This window comes from Sarcophilus harrisii, chromosome 3 (assembly GCF_902635505.1).
Source record: "Sarcophilus harrisii chromosome 3, mSarHar1.11, whole genome shotgun sequence".
Classification (NCBI taxonomy): domain Eukaryota; kingdom Metazoa; phylum Chordata; class Mammalia; order Dasyuromorphia; family Dasyuridae; genus Sarcophilus; species Sarcophilus harrisii.
In genome coordinates, this window is record NC_045428.1 from 339,601,973 (window position 1) to 339,616,407 (window position 14,435).

Genomic DNA, 14,435 nt, shown 5'->3' on the forward strand with positions numbered 1-14,435 from the left:
CTTCAGCAAGAGGAAGATTATCATAGGAACTTGGAAATGTGGGTCAGAGGAACCTAAATGTAAAGAGGAGTTGCTGAAGGGTCTAAGAAATTGGAGCAAAACAGAGAGACTCATCTTCTCAGATACTGCTAGTCCTGGGTAGTTTGTCCTATTATCCTACACTCTCATAAAGATGGGGGGAGAGAATGGAGTGAGCAAGGAGGGAAACAACACCTGAACTAGATTTACAATTGAATTTGAAAAAATGCATAAAAACAAAATAATACCTATGATACACAAATAAACAGTTTTCAAAAATTGAGAAAGAAGGAACTTCACCAAATTCCTTCTAGGAGTCAAATACTATTGCTATCACAAAGTCATGGAAAAATAAATCAGAGAACTTCAGACAATGTCATAAGAAGCTAGAACAATATATGCCCAAATTAAATTATTAGTATAAAGTTGAATTTATTGACAATATTGTAGGGATAATTTGGCATTGAGGAAACTATTATCATGCTGTTTGAAAATAATAATTAAAGTTTTAAAATCATAAATCTATAGATGCAGAAGACTTTGACAAAAATATAGGGTTAGGTCAAGATGGTGGAGTAGCAAAGAGTACAACCTAGGTCCTTCATCACACTTACTCTACAGAGATCTAGAAAATGTATCAGAACAAATAAATTCTATTTGAAAAGTCTAAGAAAAAGTCACAATGAATCATTTTTCCAGCCTTGAGCAAACTATAAAGAGAAACAGAGGGAGTCTGAGATCTGGCCAGAAGTATCATGCAGGAGAGAGTCCAAGGGATTCCTGAACTTTGTGTAGGATTCAAGAACATAGGCCATCAGACAGTTCTGTCACCTACTATCTAACTCCACGCCATATACTTAAGGTAGACTGAAGAAGGGACTTATATCAAAGGAGTGAGGAAAAGAGTCACTGATTTTAACTGTACATTGAGCAAAAACACAAGTTAAGAAACAGAGTGACTATGTGATTCTGACCCCAGAAACAGAGCAGGGACTCAGTTTTATATTCCTGTTCAGGATGAATCCTGCAGTGGAATAATCAGGGCAGGGATCCCAGAGTTAAAGAGAGCCTACAGTTCAGCTGTTCTGAACCTATCCAACAGGGGTTAAGCCCAGTAGCAGTCTACTAAAACTAATAACCAGGAACAAGCTGCCAGACCCAAAACTGAATCAAAAACTTGCAGAGTTGAAAACAAGAAGGCAGTGAGTAGATTTTGCTCTGGATTGCATCACTTTGGGAGCATAGAACGCTAGAAGGTCCCCAGCCCAAGCTGTGAAATCAGTCAAAAAAGAATTCAGATGGTCAGACTTTCCCCTCAGAAGGACACAGAACTCAATCTCAATGTGAAGCCCAAAGTCAAGGAATAGGCTGAAAGACCGAAGGGGGAAAAACAATCCATCCATTAAGAGTTATTATGCTAACAGGGAAGCTTAAGACACAAAGCAAAGCATCCAAGAAAACTAGAGCTTGGACACAAGATTCCTGACCCTTGCCTTCAGGGCTGTCCCATCACACACTGCTTCTCTTCTGATCATTCCCCAATATGTAAATGGCCTCCTTCCTCCCTGCCCATCCTCAAAGGTCTAACTCATGTTCCTGGTCTTTGATGAAGTCTTCTCAGATGACTTACCCGCAGAGAGCTTTCCTTCTTTTTAAGCAGACCAGTACTGTATAGTTTGCTCAGCAACTACCAACTACCCTGTGACATTCAGGTCTTGTCTAGCACTGCTAGGAGAATACAGAACCTCGGAGCTTTAGTTTGGCCTTGTTGCAGCTGCGTTTGCTTTTGCCTAGATTATAAGGAAAATCTCTTCCTCCTTGCAAAACTGACCCCGGTATTAGATTCTCTTCAAGGCTAGAGGTCAGGATATGGGCAGAATAAGCTTTCAATGTCTGAACTTCATTAGTCAAAGAATTCAGAGATAAAGAAATGATAAAGAACTCAGCAGATGCACCAGTTTCCAAAGTGGGGGCAAACTGTGCTCCAAAAGCTGTAAATGCCATTCTTCATATTTATTTGTTGTCTCTCCAATGTTATTGCCCCCCAAAAAAGAATGATATCTGTGTTTTTCTGTATTTATCACAACTCACTACAACATCTGGCATATAATAGATATTCAATAAAAATCCATTGGTATTATTTGATGTACTAAAATAAGTTCATAAAATTTTAAAACAGATTTCTTTTTTTAAGTTAACATAAAAGAGAATGCTTACCTGGTCTGGGTAAAGAATTCATCAGTATGTCTAGTAATTGCTGCTTCTTTGAACTTCTTATTTGTGATACATAATGCATTGCTGATTTTCCATTGACATCACAGAGCTTGGGATCTCTAGAGAGAGAAAAACCCCAAAGATTATTCAGTTAATTCTAATGAAAGAAAGTTATTCCAGAGTTATTTTTTACAGGACAACTTCAAGTTGCCAAAAATAATAAAGCATTTCAAAATATACTTTTCAGAGTACTAATAGTATTGAATTATATTTCCTTTGAAAATCATTCCTTTTGGGAAAGGGACCCACATGTGCAAAAATGTTTGTGGCAGCCCTTTTTGTAGTGGCTAGAAACTGGAAACTGAGTAGATGCCCATCAATTGGAGAATGGCTGAATAAATCATGGTGTATGAATGTTATGGAATATTATTGTTCTGTAAGAAACAATCAGCAGGATGATTTCAAAGAGACCTGGAGAGACTTACATGAACTGATGCTAAGTGAAAGGAGCAGAACCAGGAGATCACAGTACACGGCAACAAGAAGATTATACAATGATCAATTCTGATGGACAAGGCTCTCTTCAACAATGAGATGATTCAAACCAGTTCCAATTGTTCAGTGATGAAGAGAATCGGCTACACTCAGAGAAAGAACTGTGGGAACTGAATGTGGTTCACAACATAGCATTTTCACTCTTTTTGTTGTTGTTTGATTGCATTTTATTTTGCTTCTCTCTTTTTTTATTGTTTTGATTTGATTTTTCTTGTGCAGCACAATAATTCTATAAATATGTATGCATATATTGGATTTAACATATTTCTATCATGTTTAACATATATTGGACTACTTGCCATCTAGGGGAGAGCATAAAGTAAGGGGTAGGGAATTGGAACACAAGGTTTTGCAAGGACTAATGTTGAAGAATTGTCCACACATATGTTTTGAAAAATAAAAAGCTTTAGTTAAAAAAAAAAAAAAAAAAAAAAAAGCAAAGAAAATCATTCCTTTTCCAGACTTACCTCTTTCTGATAAAGGCATCCAAGTCACCGTTGCCTTCTTTCTACAGCACCACATCCATTCAATTCCTAAGAACTATTAATTATATCTCTGTAATACTTACCATATATACCTCCTTCTTACCATTTCTACTTCAGTAGTCTACCTCAGTAGTCTCCTCTGGAACTAGTAGCCTCCTAACCACTCTCTTTACCTCAGTTCTCTATTTCCTATCTATCTGACTCATTGTTGCCAGATTTATCTTTCTAGTTTACAGCTTTGATTTCATCATTCCCTTTCTCAAGCACTTAAAAAAATTTCTCAGTTCTTATCAGATATAGTACAAATTTCTTCTCCTAATATGCAGAGCATTCTCCAGCCTGGGTCTAGTCTACTTAGCTAACCTTCTATCACCCTTTTTTCCTCAGGTATTTTGCACACTAGAACTATTTTAAAACATTCTTTAAAAGGAGGGGAGGGGTGCAGCTGGATTGCATAGTGGCTACAGCACCAGCCCTGGAGTCAGGAGAACCTGAGTTCAAATCTAGCCTTAGACACTTAACACTTCCTGGCTGTGTGACCCTGGGCAAGTCACTTGACCCCAATTATCCTATCATCCTGTCCAGGTTTAAACTTCAGAAGAGTTAAATCCAATTCTACATTGTATATTCAGATGCATAACTGTAAAATGGGAGTAGTGATACTTATACTGCCACTTTATTCTCTCAAACAATGAACTGATTTTTAAAATTGTTGTTCAGCTGTCTAGAAAAATTGCACAGTACTCTTGTTAGCTGTATAACTACTGACATTTCAAATGAGCCCTCAACAGTGAACTAGTCATTCAATTATTCAATTTAACAAAGCTTTTTTTCAAATGTTTTTCAAACATTTTTAAAGTACATACTACATACAAGGCCCTGTGTATGGGCAGGGAGAAGGGAAGTCCGAAGAAGGCCAGTTCTTTGCCCTCAAGGAGGAGAGAGCAGACTTGTATACAAACAACTCTAATAGAGATTAGTGTAACTTGGTGGTCCAATGGATTGAGCACTAAACTTGGAAGCAGGGAGGGCTGGATTCAAATCCAGTTTCGTACACTTCCCAGTTCTGGGGGGTTAGTCATTTAACCTCTCTTTACCTTACTTTCCTCATCTGTAAAATAGCATCTTTCTTCCAGTGTTGTTGTGAGGATTGAATGAAATAATATTTGTAAAGTCTTAGTAAAGTGCCTGGCACACAATAGGCACTATGTAAATAGTAGCAAAAGAAAGAGGTCTTAATGAGTTGGGTGCAACTTGAAGGAAGAGGGCTCCATGAAGCTCGGGAGATCAGGGAAGGTTAACTGGAAGAGGTGGTACCCGAGTTCTACCTTGAAAGGAGCGAGACACTTCACAAGGAAGAAGTGAAGGGAGGGATGGACATTGAAGCTGATGACTCCATTCTTCCATTTGTGGCATAGGGACAGACAGATTACTTAATGTACATCCATTAAGCTATTATAGTAGGTTCTAAAAATATCATCCCTGGCTACAAGGAGCTTGCATCCAACTGGGGAACACAGCAAGTACAGAAAGAGGAAAATAAAAGTTAAACTGATTAGGGAGAGAGAACTAACAAATGGGGAAGATCTGAAAAAGCTTCAAGTAAAAAAGTAGAAACTGAACTGGGGCTTGAAAGAAGATCAGAATGTGAAAGCAAAAATTGGGGGGCATTTTAGGCACTGGGCATTGTATGGATAAGCAGAGGTAGAAGATGAAAGAATCAGCTAGTAATCCAGCTGGGGCTGAATGTAAAGACTTGAAAGATGGGGAGAAGGGATGAATTCTGAATCTGTTATTTTATCAAAAAAGATGAATGGTATGAAATAGACTTGATTGTGGAGGGTCTCAAATTTTACAGTAGGAAATTTATGCTTTTTTGCTTTGAGACAACAGGAGTTAGAAACAAATTAGCATAATTTCAAAAAGAAATTTGTGTTGCCAATTGTCTGAGGGCAGGAAACGCAGGATAAAGAACAACAACAAAAAGAACTTTCATTTTTGTCTTAGTATCCCCAGAATCTAGAGGTGTGCCTGATACATCATGGATGCTGAAAATTTGCTTGTTGAATGGACTTAAGAGAGGTTATTTAATATTCTGGTGATTCTCAAAGTTTTATAATTGCACTATCCTATTATTCTTTAGTTTTGTGCAGTAACCCTTCTAAAAGCATATTTTAATTCTTAAATGTAAGGGAATTAAAGTTTGGACAATTCAACAACATCCCTTAATTAGTGGCAAGCTGAAAGTTGCAAAAATTGCAAATCGTTTGTATCCCACAATAATAATGAAAAGTGATAGAAATTTCATAGCTAAACTTCAGATATATGTAATAACTAGCATGCTGGAGAAAGAATATGGTAATAATAATAATAAACAATAGCTTTATAGAGTGCTTGAAAGTTTGCAAAATGTTTTATAAACATTGTCTCATTTTATCCTCACAATCACCCTAGGAGGTAGTCAGTAAATAAACATTGTAATAAGTAAACATTTATTTATTACCTGGGAGATAAATGCTATTGCAATCATCCCCATTTTTACAGCTGGGGAAACTGAGGCACAAAGTGATTAAGTGACTTGCCCAGTATCACACAGACAGTTAAGTATCTGAAGCTAGATTTGAACTAGCATCTTCTTCACAATCTATTCATTGTACCATCTCTCCATCCCTGAAATCCCACTGGATAAATCACAGCCTGGTTTCAAATCCTATCTCTATCACTTACTACCTGTGTGATCTTAGGCAAGTCACTCAATTATTGCTAATTTCAGTTTCCCCATCCATAAAATGGAAGGATTGAACAAAATTGAAAGTTCTTTCTGTCTCTTAATACCACATTGACATGAAGAAATGGTTTTCTTTATTTAATATAAACAATTGAATGCTTCTAAATTTACAAATCATTTCAGTAATTAATCATTCTTTAGCTTCTTTAGCATTTAATTAGTAACACTCATACTCACGCATTATGCTTGAGAAGTTCTGAAAGAAGTTCAATGGGTCTGTACTCTGTTAACATATCAAGGCTTTCAAAAAGGTCAACATCTCTCACTGCCAGCATCAGAGGAGTCAATCCATGTTGATTTGGGAAATTTATATCCAGGGATTTTTCTGATGCCTTAAGAAAAGAAAAAGCTTTCAAATTTTTTTGCCATTCTTATTCTCCCTCCTTGTTCATTCATATGCTGACTGCTTTCTTGGATAGATTCTATTTTTTATATTGACTTCAATATATTTTTCTCTTAACATCTGTCCTCCATTCTTCACATTTTAAAGGAAATGGTGTCTTGTCTGATGATGTAGGCTCTGGTAACCCATCAGGATAATGTAAATTTCTAAGGGCAGAAACTTTTTTGTTATCGTTTTTGTAACTGCAGACATAGCAGGATGACTTGAATGTAAAAGGGACTTGAAAAATACTTGTCCTTGAAAGCTAATCCTTTGTTGATGTTCTCGATCAATAGATCTTCCCTAATTACTTAATTACCTAATTACTTAATCCATATTTTCATCTAGAAGGCATCTTCAATCTCTCCTTTCTATCTTCTTTAAAACACATTGAAATCACCATTGTTTTAAAAAAGCTTTTCTTTGGCTCTGCTATCTTCCTGTATCAATCATCCTATCCCTCCTCCTTACTTGCACAGATCAACTTCACAAAGAGATAGCAAAATTTATCTTGGCTATTCTTCAAGCTCCCCTTTTGGAGTCTCATCACCCATCACTTAGTTCCATCCTCTCCTTTGATTCATTCTTAGATCACACAGTCAACAGTCAAGATATTGGAAGGGGAGATCTAGGACAAGAAGCAATGAAGCTAAACCAAGCTCTGCATGGAATGAATCTATATGCTCCAGGGCCATCTAACTCTCAAATTCTAGGATATTGTAATAGAGTCAAGGATGGGTTTGGAGATGGGATTGGAAGGTTGCAATTAGGGGCTTGAAAAGAGAGGAAACATTGTGTAAAAAAATTACTCTGAGAAATGATTGTAGATAGTCAATGAGTAGAGACAAAAAATTGTCAAAATATGAACAAAGATTCAATTGAAGTTAAGTATCATATATTTATAGCAACTGAAATCAGCTTGGTTTCTTGATTTCCTGCATTGGTGCTCAACAGCTAGGGAATAGGAACAGATGAAACATATGTTGGATGTGACCAGGTTTTGAGGATAAACAGGTCAGCAATGATAAAAGTTATGGGTAATGTGAGTAGGATGAGATTATCAATAGTAGTTAGTGAATTCCTTTAACTGCAGACCACGGGCCCTAGTCTAGATAGAACAGAATGAGGCATTTTCTTTTAAAGAATTGTTGTTTAGGGGAAGCGAGGTGGCACAGCGGATAGAGCACCAGCCCTGAAGTCAGGAGGACCTGAATTCAAATCCGACCTCAGACATTTAACACTTCCTAGCTGTTGATCCTGGGCAAGTCACTTAACCCCAATTGCCTCAGGAAAAAAAAAGAATTGTAGTTTACATTAAAGAACTTTCTCTATGATATATTATTATTATCAATTAAATACTAAAATACTTTATTGTTAATTATGCATTTTTAGAAGTAGACACTTTCTAGAACCATTACTCATTTTTGAGATTGAAAAGACTAGATATTAGGACTTTAACAATATTTATAGCATGTAACACCCAATCTGTACTTAGCAATGAGTCCATTCAAGTACAAGTTCAAATGGAAATACGTTAATTATTTGTCTGGATCAAGGTAGAAGACAATCTGGCTAATTCTGAACTAGAAATTCACTTTGGGACCAACTTATCTAGCTTGCATATCTTTGTTGACTAAAATTACTGAATGGTTCCCAGATCTCCACTTTTTTTGTAATAGTGAAGATGTAGATGAAACATGTCTGTCTTGGCTTCCCCATGGGGGGGAATAAAGATTATATTATCTCAGACAAGTACTGGGGGAATTAGTTATTTTTTTTCATTCTTTGAGAAAAAGCTACTTTATATAATGGTTTGTTATTATTAGTTTGAAGCAATATAAGAGTTGCAAACAGATTTGTTCTATAGAGGATTCATTCAACATTTATCTGATAGTTACTTATCTCCTACTATGAGTACAGAAATTGGGATCTATGCTAGATCATTTAGATATTTTTCATTGATGAAAACTGTCTGATAAAGCATCCTAGATTTATAGCACAACAAACGTTCACAACAAATAACACTAGAACAAAAATCACCTGGTAGCAATTGCATTTTGAAGTCTGTATTAATTTGTGTGCATATGTGTGTTATTAGAATATATCTATTAGATATATATGCATAGATATTTCATATACACACACATATATATGTATGTATTTATTTGTCTTTTATTATCTATTATGTCTGTGAAGAGAATATAATTTCTTTGAAGGCAATGCCCTTGTTTTTGTCCTTGTATTCCTAAAGTCTTGCACAGGGACACTTTTAACAAAGTAGATACTTTTTTCAAATACATTTTTATTGATTTCTTTTTTTTAACATCATCATATTTTCCCCCATATATCTTCCTCTCTTCCTTCCAGAAAACCATTCCATGGGTTCCCATCAATTGGGAAATGGCTGAACAAGTTATGGTATGTGATTATGATAGAATACTATTGTACTATAAAAAATGATCAGGATACTCAGAAAAACCTGGGAAAATCTCCCTGAGCTGATGCAAAGTGGAATGTACTATGTACAAAGTATCAGCTGTATTGTAAAATGATCAGCTGTGAATGATTTAGCCATTCTCAGCAATACAATTATCCAAAACAACTCTGATGGATTTAGGATGAAAATTGCTATTCATAACCAAAGAAAGAACTGATGGTGCCTTAATATAAATTGAAGCACACTTTTTTAAACTTTATTTTTCTTGAGTTTCTTTTATTGTTGTTGGATGGGTCTATGCTGTCTTTTGCAACACAACTATTATGGATATGTTTTACATTACTATATTATGGGGATGTTTTGTATTATCACACACTTATATAACTCTATCAAATTATTTGTCTTCTCAACTATGGTGGATGGAGAGGGAGGAAAGAAGAGAATCTGGAACTCAAAAATTAAAAAAAAAATGTTAAAAATTGTTTTAAATGAAACTGGAGGAAAATACAATATTTTTTAAAAAGCCATCCCATATATCAAATAGTATTTTAAAGACGAAAAAATTAAAAAATTAGCATAACCAATTAATAAACTGAAAAAAACTTTTAAAATATATACAATGTTATATACAATGTATAATACAACAAGGTAATTTTAAAATATTGGTTGAATTTAATTGAATTCTATTATATTGCATTGCATTGAATTCAACTGAACTGAATTGAACTGAATTTAGGGACAATTGTCTATACAATAAAATTTCATCACGTTAAAAGAATTTGTGGAAATTGAATGGATGCCCATCAATTGGAGAATGGCTGAATAAGTGGTGGTATATGAATGTTATGGAATATTATTGTTCTGTAAGAAATGACCAAAAAAAATAAAAATAAAAAAAAAATAAAATAAAAAATAAATTAAAAAAAATAAATAAAAAAACAAAAAAATAAAAATAAAATAAAAAAATAAAATAAAATAAAAAAATAAAATAAAAAAATAATTAAAAAAATAAAAAAAAAAAGAAATGACCAGCAGGATGATTTCACAGAGGCCTGGAGAGACTTTACATGAACTGATGCTGAGTGAAATGAGCAAGAACAGGAGATCATTATATACTTCAACAACAATAGTATATAATGATCAGTCCTGATGGACATGACTTTCTTCAACAATGAGATGAACCAAATCAGTTCCATTTGTTTAATAATGAAGAGAACCAGCTACACTCAGCGAAAGAACTCTGGGAAATGAGTGTGAACTACACAGCATTTCCACTCGCTCTGTTTTTGTTCACTTGCATTTTTGATTTCCTTCTCAGGTTATTTTTACCTTATTTCTAAGTCCAATTTTTCTTGTGTAGCAAAATAACTGTATGGATATGTATACATATATTGTATTTAACATATACTTTAATGTATTTGACATATATTGGTCTACCTGCCATCTAAGGGAGGGAATGGGGGGAAGGAGGGAAAAAGTTGGAACAGAAGGTTTTGCAAGGGTCAATGCTGAAAAATTACTCATGCATATATCTTGTAAGTAAAAAGCTATAATAAAAATTTTTTTAAAAACAATTTTAATTTAAAAAATAAAATAAAAAAGACCTTGTATATAGTAAAAAAAAAAAAAAAAAGAATTTGGATCTATATGTTAGCTGACTATGTGTATGATCTTCAACTTTTCCTATGTCTATTATTCCCTTTAACTCTAAAGGAATGAAAAGAACTTTGATTCCTAAGATATCTGCCAAAAGAAGTTTTTCTGTTTCCAGTTTTTCAACCTCTAGATCAGGGGTTCTTAAGGTTTTTTTTTTGTTTTTTTTTTTTTATGTCATGGACACTTTTAGTGGGCTGATACAGTCTATGGACCCCTTCCCAGAATAATAATTTTAAATGCATAAAATGAAATATATAGGATTACTAAGGCAACTAATTATATTGAAATAGTTATTTATAGACAGATAGATAGATAGATGTACATACATATGTACTTTAAACAAGTTTATGAACCCCCTGCTCTGGGAGTACATATCAGTAATAAGAAAACTTGCTTTCAGATCAGTAATAAATATCTTGATTTATGTATTTTTTTTTTTACAAGATATCATCAAAAAAAGACCAAAAAGAAAACAGGCAGCTGAAAGATTCAGGAATATTCAATATTCCTGAGCTTATTAATGAAAAACATCCTATTGTTTTCTTAAATACTTGAGAAGAAATTTCTCCCACTTCAGTATTTAGAGGAATCAATAGTTTCATCAATTCAAGTTGGGGATGGGGCAACTCCACTAATACAAATGATAGTCCTTCTGTGATCTAGTATTTAGTTTCAACCATTCCTGTGATCAAAAAATTTGTGTTTAGTCACTTTTGCATAGAAAATATAATTTCTATTTCTAAAAATTTACAAATTTTTAATGAATTAAATGACCTAACAGCCAAATTTCTGGTGACAAGCACTTTATAGTAGACTTTATATAATTATGTGGCATTGTAGATTAAGAATCCTGGGCCTGGAGTCAGAAAGTCCTGAATTCAAATAAGGCCTTACGCTGACCAGCTGTGTAACCCTGGGCAAATCATTTAACTTCTGCCTGCCTTGGTTTTCTCAATTGTAAAATAGGGCTAATAATAGTTCCTACACATACTTGTATAAACTCTATCAAATTGCCTGTCTTCTCAACTATGGTGGATGGAGAAAGAGGAAAGAAGAGAATCTAGAATGTTTTAAAAAATGTTAAAAACTTTTTAAATGTAACTGGAGGAAAATACAATATATTTTAAAAAGTCATCTCATATATCAAATAGTATTGGGTTGTTGTGAAGATTAAATAAGACTTATAAAGCTCTTAGCATGGTGCTTGGTACACAGCAAGTGTTTAATAAATGCTTGTCCCTTTCTCCCTATATAAAGATGTGTGTATGTTGATCTTTGTCTCCAAATAAGTGAGGCTTGGAAATATTTTTGCTACAAACTTCCTTGTAATGTCATTTGTTGTAATTTAGTAAACACTTATATGAATACCGGCTGTTTTTCTATCTCATATTATTTGGTGGGTAATTTTAGAATTCTTTCACATACAGTTTTTATCAAATAACTTATATAGGCTGCACCTTATAAAAGACTTATATAATCTATCAAAGGGCCAATACTCAAAGCCTCTCTTATTTTAATGGTCCTATTAAAGCTTGTACTCTGCTGATCCACATTTCAAAAATCCAGAGTAATCTTCTTGCATGATGAAACACTGAAGTAGAACTTTAGTGAAGGCCCATGAAGATGGCCATCAAAAAATATTTGTCCATACCTTCTTCAATCAAAAATAAATATTGTTTTAGGCACCTGCTTTCTGCCTCTCTCTTCTAGGATAAAGAAGATAATTGCATTTAGTCCAAAGGGATCTAAAAAGCAATTATACAAATGGCAATTATGACAAGGGAACACCTTTGAGCAAGTTTATGTCAGTCCCTAGAGTTCTTCCTCAGAGCAGGCACTTTCCATGTGTCTTGCATGACATCTTCTAGCAACCAGCAAGGGAAAATCGAAATGATCTTCTGTGTTTTTCTATTATTCTATTCCCCTATTTCACTCCACTCTCCCGGTTTATTTTCTGTTTTTTCTTTTTAATATTTTTTTCTGATGCTATATATTTGGAGTTACTTCTTCTCATTAAAGAAGAGGAATTGCATTTATCCACAAAAGAAATATACACAAGCAAATTTCATTCTGACTAACCAGCAAGTGCTGAAGTTCCTGCAGGTCACCTTGCCAGGAAGTTTGTAGCAATCGCAAATAAGGAGCACGAGTTCCATTGATGGCCAGGAGAAGTTGTCTTTGGACAGCATTGTTAGCTACGTGGACAGCTGTCTGATTATAGTAGTTGCAGAGTGTTACATCTGCTCCTTTTTCCAAAAGAAATTCAATAACCTGCATCAATTTAAAAAACACAATTATCATCTAATATTTGTTGATTTTCAACAATATGTTAAGTAACATACAGAAGACCGAATAAAAGGGGGAAAATCCATTTTATACAAACCAAGAAAGGTTAGTTACACATTGGCAATAACTAATACCAACTTTTTTAAATGGTCAAAAGAACATAATATATGACTCATTTTAGGAGTTTTCTTTATATTTTGAAGATTTAATGTTTATAGCAGTATTTGATGTTAATAACAAAGAGAAAACTTTTTGAGGTTTTGTCTTTTGAGAAGTCAAACATACAAAAATAAATGAACTTACAAAATTTGTTGTTGTTTAACTTACAATATTAAATAAAATGAAATGATCAGATTTTAGGATCACAGAATTTTCTTAGTCCTTTTGTTCAATTGACTCTCCTCAATTCCATTCCTTCTTTCAGGGAATAGCTAGGTGGTGTGGTGGATAGAGCACAAGACTTGAAACCAGGAAGACTTATCTTTCTAAGTTTAAATCTAGTCTCACAAACTTACTAGCTGGGCAAAGTGGAAAAAGGAAATAGCAAACTACTCCAATATCTTTGCCAAGAAAACCCCAAATGGAATCACCAAGAGTTCAAGATAACTAAACAACTTCTTTTTTCAGATTACCTGCTCATCTCCTATTTATTTCTTTATCTCAGAGCCCCAATATGCTTAAACATTTTTTTTCTATTCATTCCCACCAAAACCTATTCTGAGGAAAGAGTCTTACATATTCATTCACAGTAGATAGATAAAGTATATTTAACCTCTCTGTGGAACATGAGAAAAGTATCTTTAATTATAGTATTTTATTTAATTTTTTAAGGATGCTAAGGTGAAGGAAATATCTTTTATATTGGTGGCTGATGATACAACTGATTTTTGAGAATAGCATCAAGACATTTTTTAGTATTCCCACCCCACTTTCCCCACCCCCAGATGATCCTGCATGTCCATTCCAGAAGATAAGTGATTATCTTCTCATTAAAACATCTCATTCCTTGAATTTTGTAGGTCATAGGAATAACAAGGGACACTCCAGTGATCAGCTGTGCTGGGATCCTTCCCGTTATGTTGAATATGACCTCTGCTTCTTCCTGTGGAACATGCATTGAGCCCACCTTCTCTAAGGGAGCTGAACAGAACTCCCATGATTATCCCATTCACACTAATAAAAGATTCTTCTTCCTATGCATGTAACAAAAATATGAAAATTTCAATTTTTTACCTCTATTAAATTTCTTTCTGCAGCAGTAATGAGAGCAGTATTCCCAGTTGTGGGGTGCTGAAAGTCTAAGTTTCCAAGAATGGAATGAACTTTAGAAATATGGCTGCTGATGAGTTCCACATCACCTCTTGAAATACCCTCCAGGAAATCATGAATCAGCTTATTTTTATTCATCTTTCTAGTGTTATAAAGTATGGAGAAGAAAAAAACTTAAATATATCCCAATATAGATAATCACAATAACAGATAAACAAAAGTTGCATCATTTTCTGCTTCTACTTTCACTTTTGAAAACCTTGTTTCCCCAACCTTGATTTCATTGATATGAGAAGAGCCATGTGAGAAAATCCCTGACATCTTGTTTTGGCAACTAAACCACAA

General features: G+C 34.2%; 1 protein-coding gene across 1 annotated transcript in view; it reads right to left on the reverse strand.

Annotated features, from left to right (window-relative positions):
• MAP3K19 (mitogen-activated protein kinase kinase kinase 19) overlaps positions 1–14,228 on the reverse strand; it is a 63,861-nt gene extending 49,633 nt beyond the window's left edge. The window contains exons 1-4 of the mRNA XM_031959998.1: positions 14,055–14,228; positions 12,615–12,806; positions 6,238–6,392; positions 2,236–2,351 (exon numbers count right to left, since the gene is read on the reverse strand). Coding sequence (XP_031815858.1) covers positions 2,236–2,351; positions 6,238–6,392; positions 12,615–12,806; positions 14,055–14,228 — 637 coding nt within the window. The remainder of the gene's footprint in view (positions 1–2,235; positions 2,352–6,237; positions 6,393–12,614; positions 12,807–14,054) is intronic.
• Positions 14,229–14,435: the final 207 nt, after the last annotated feature.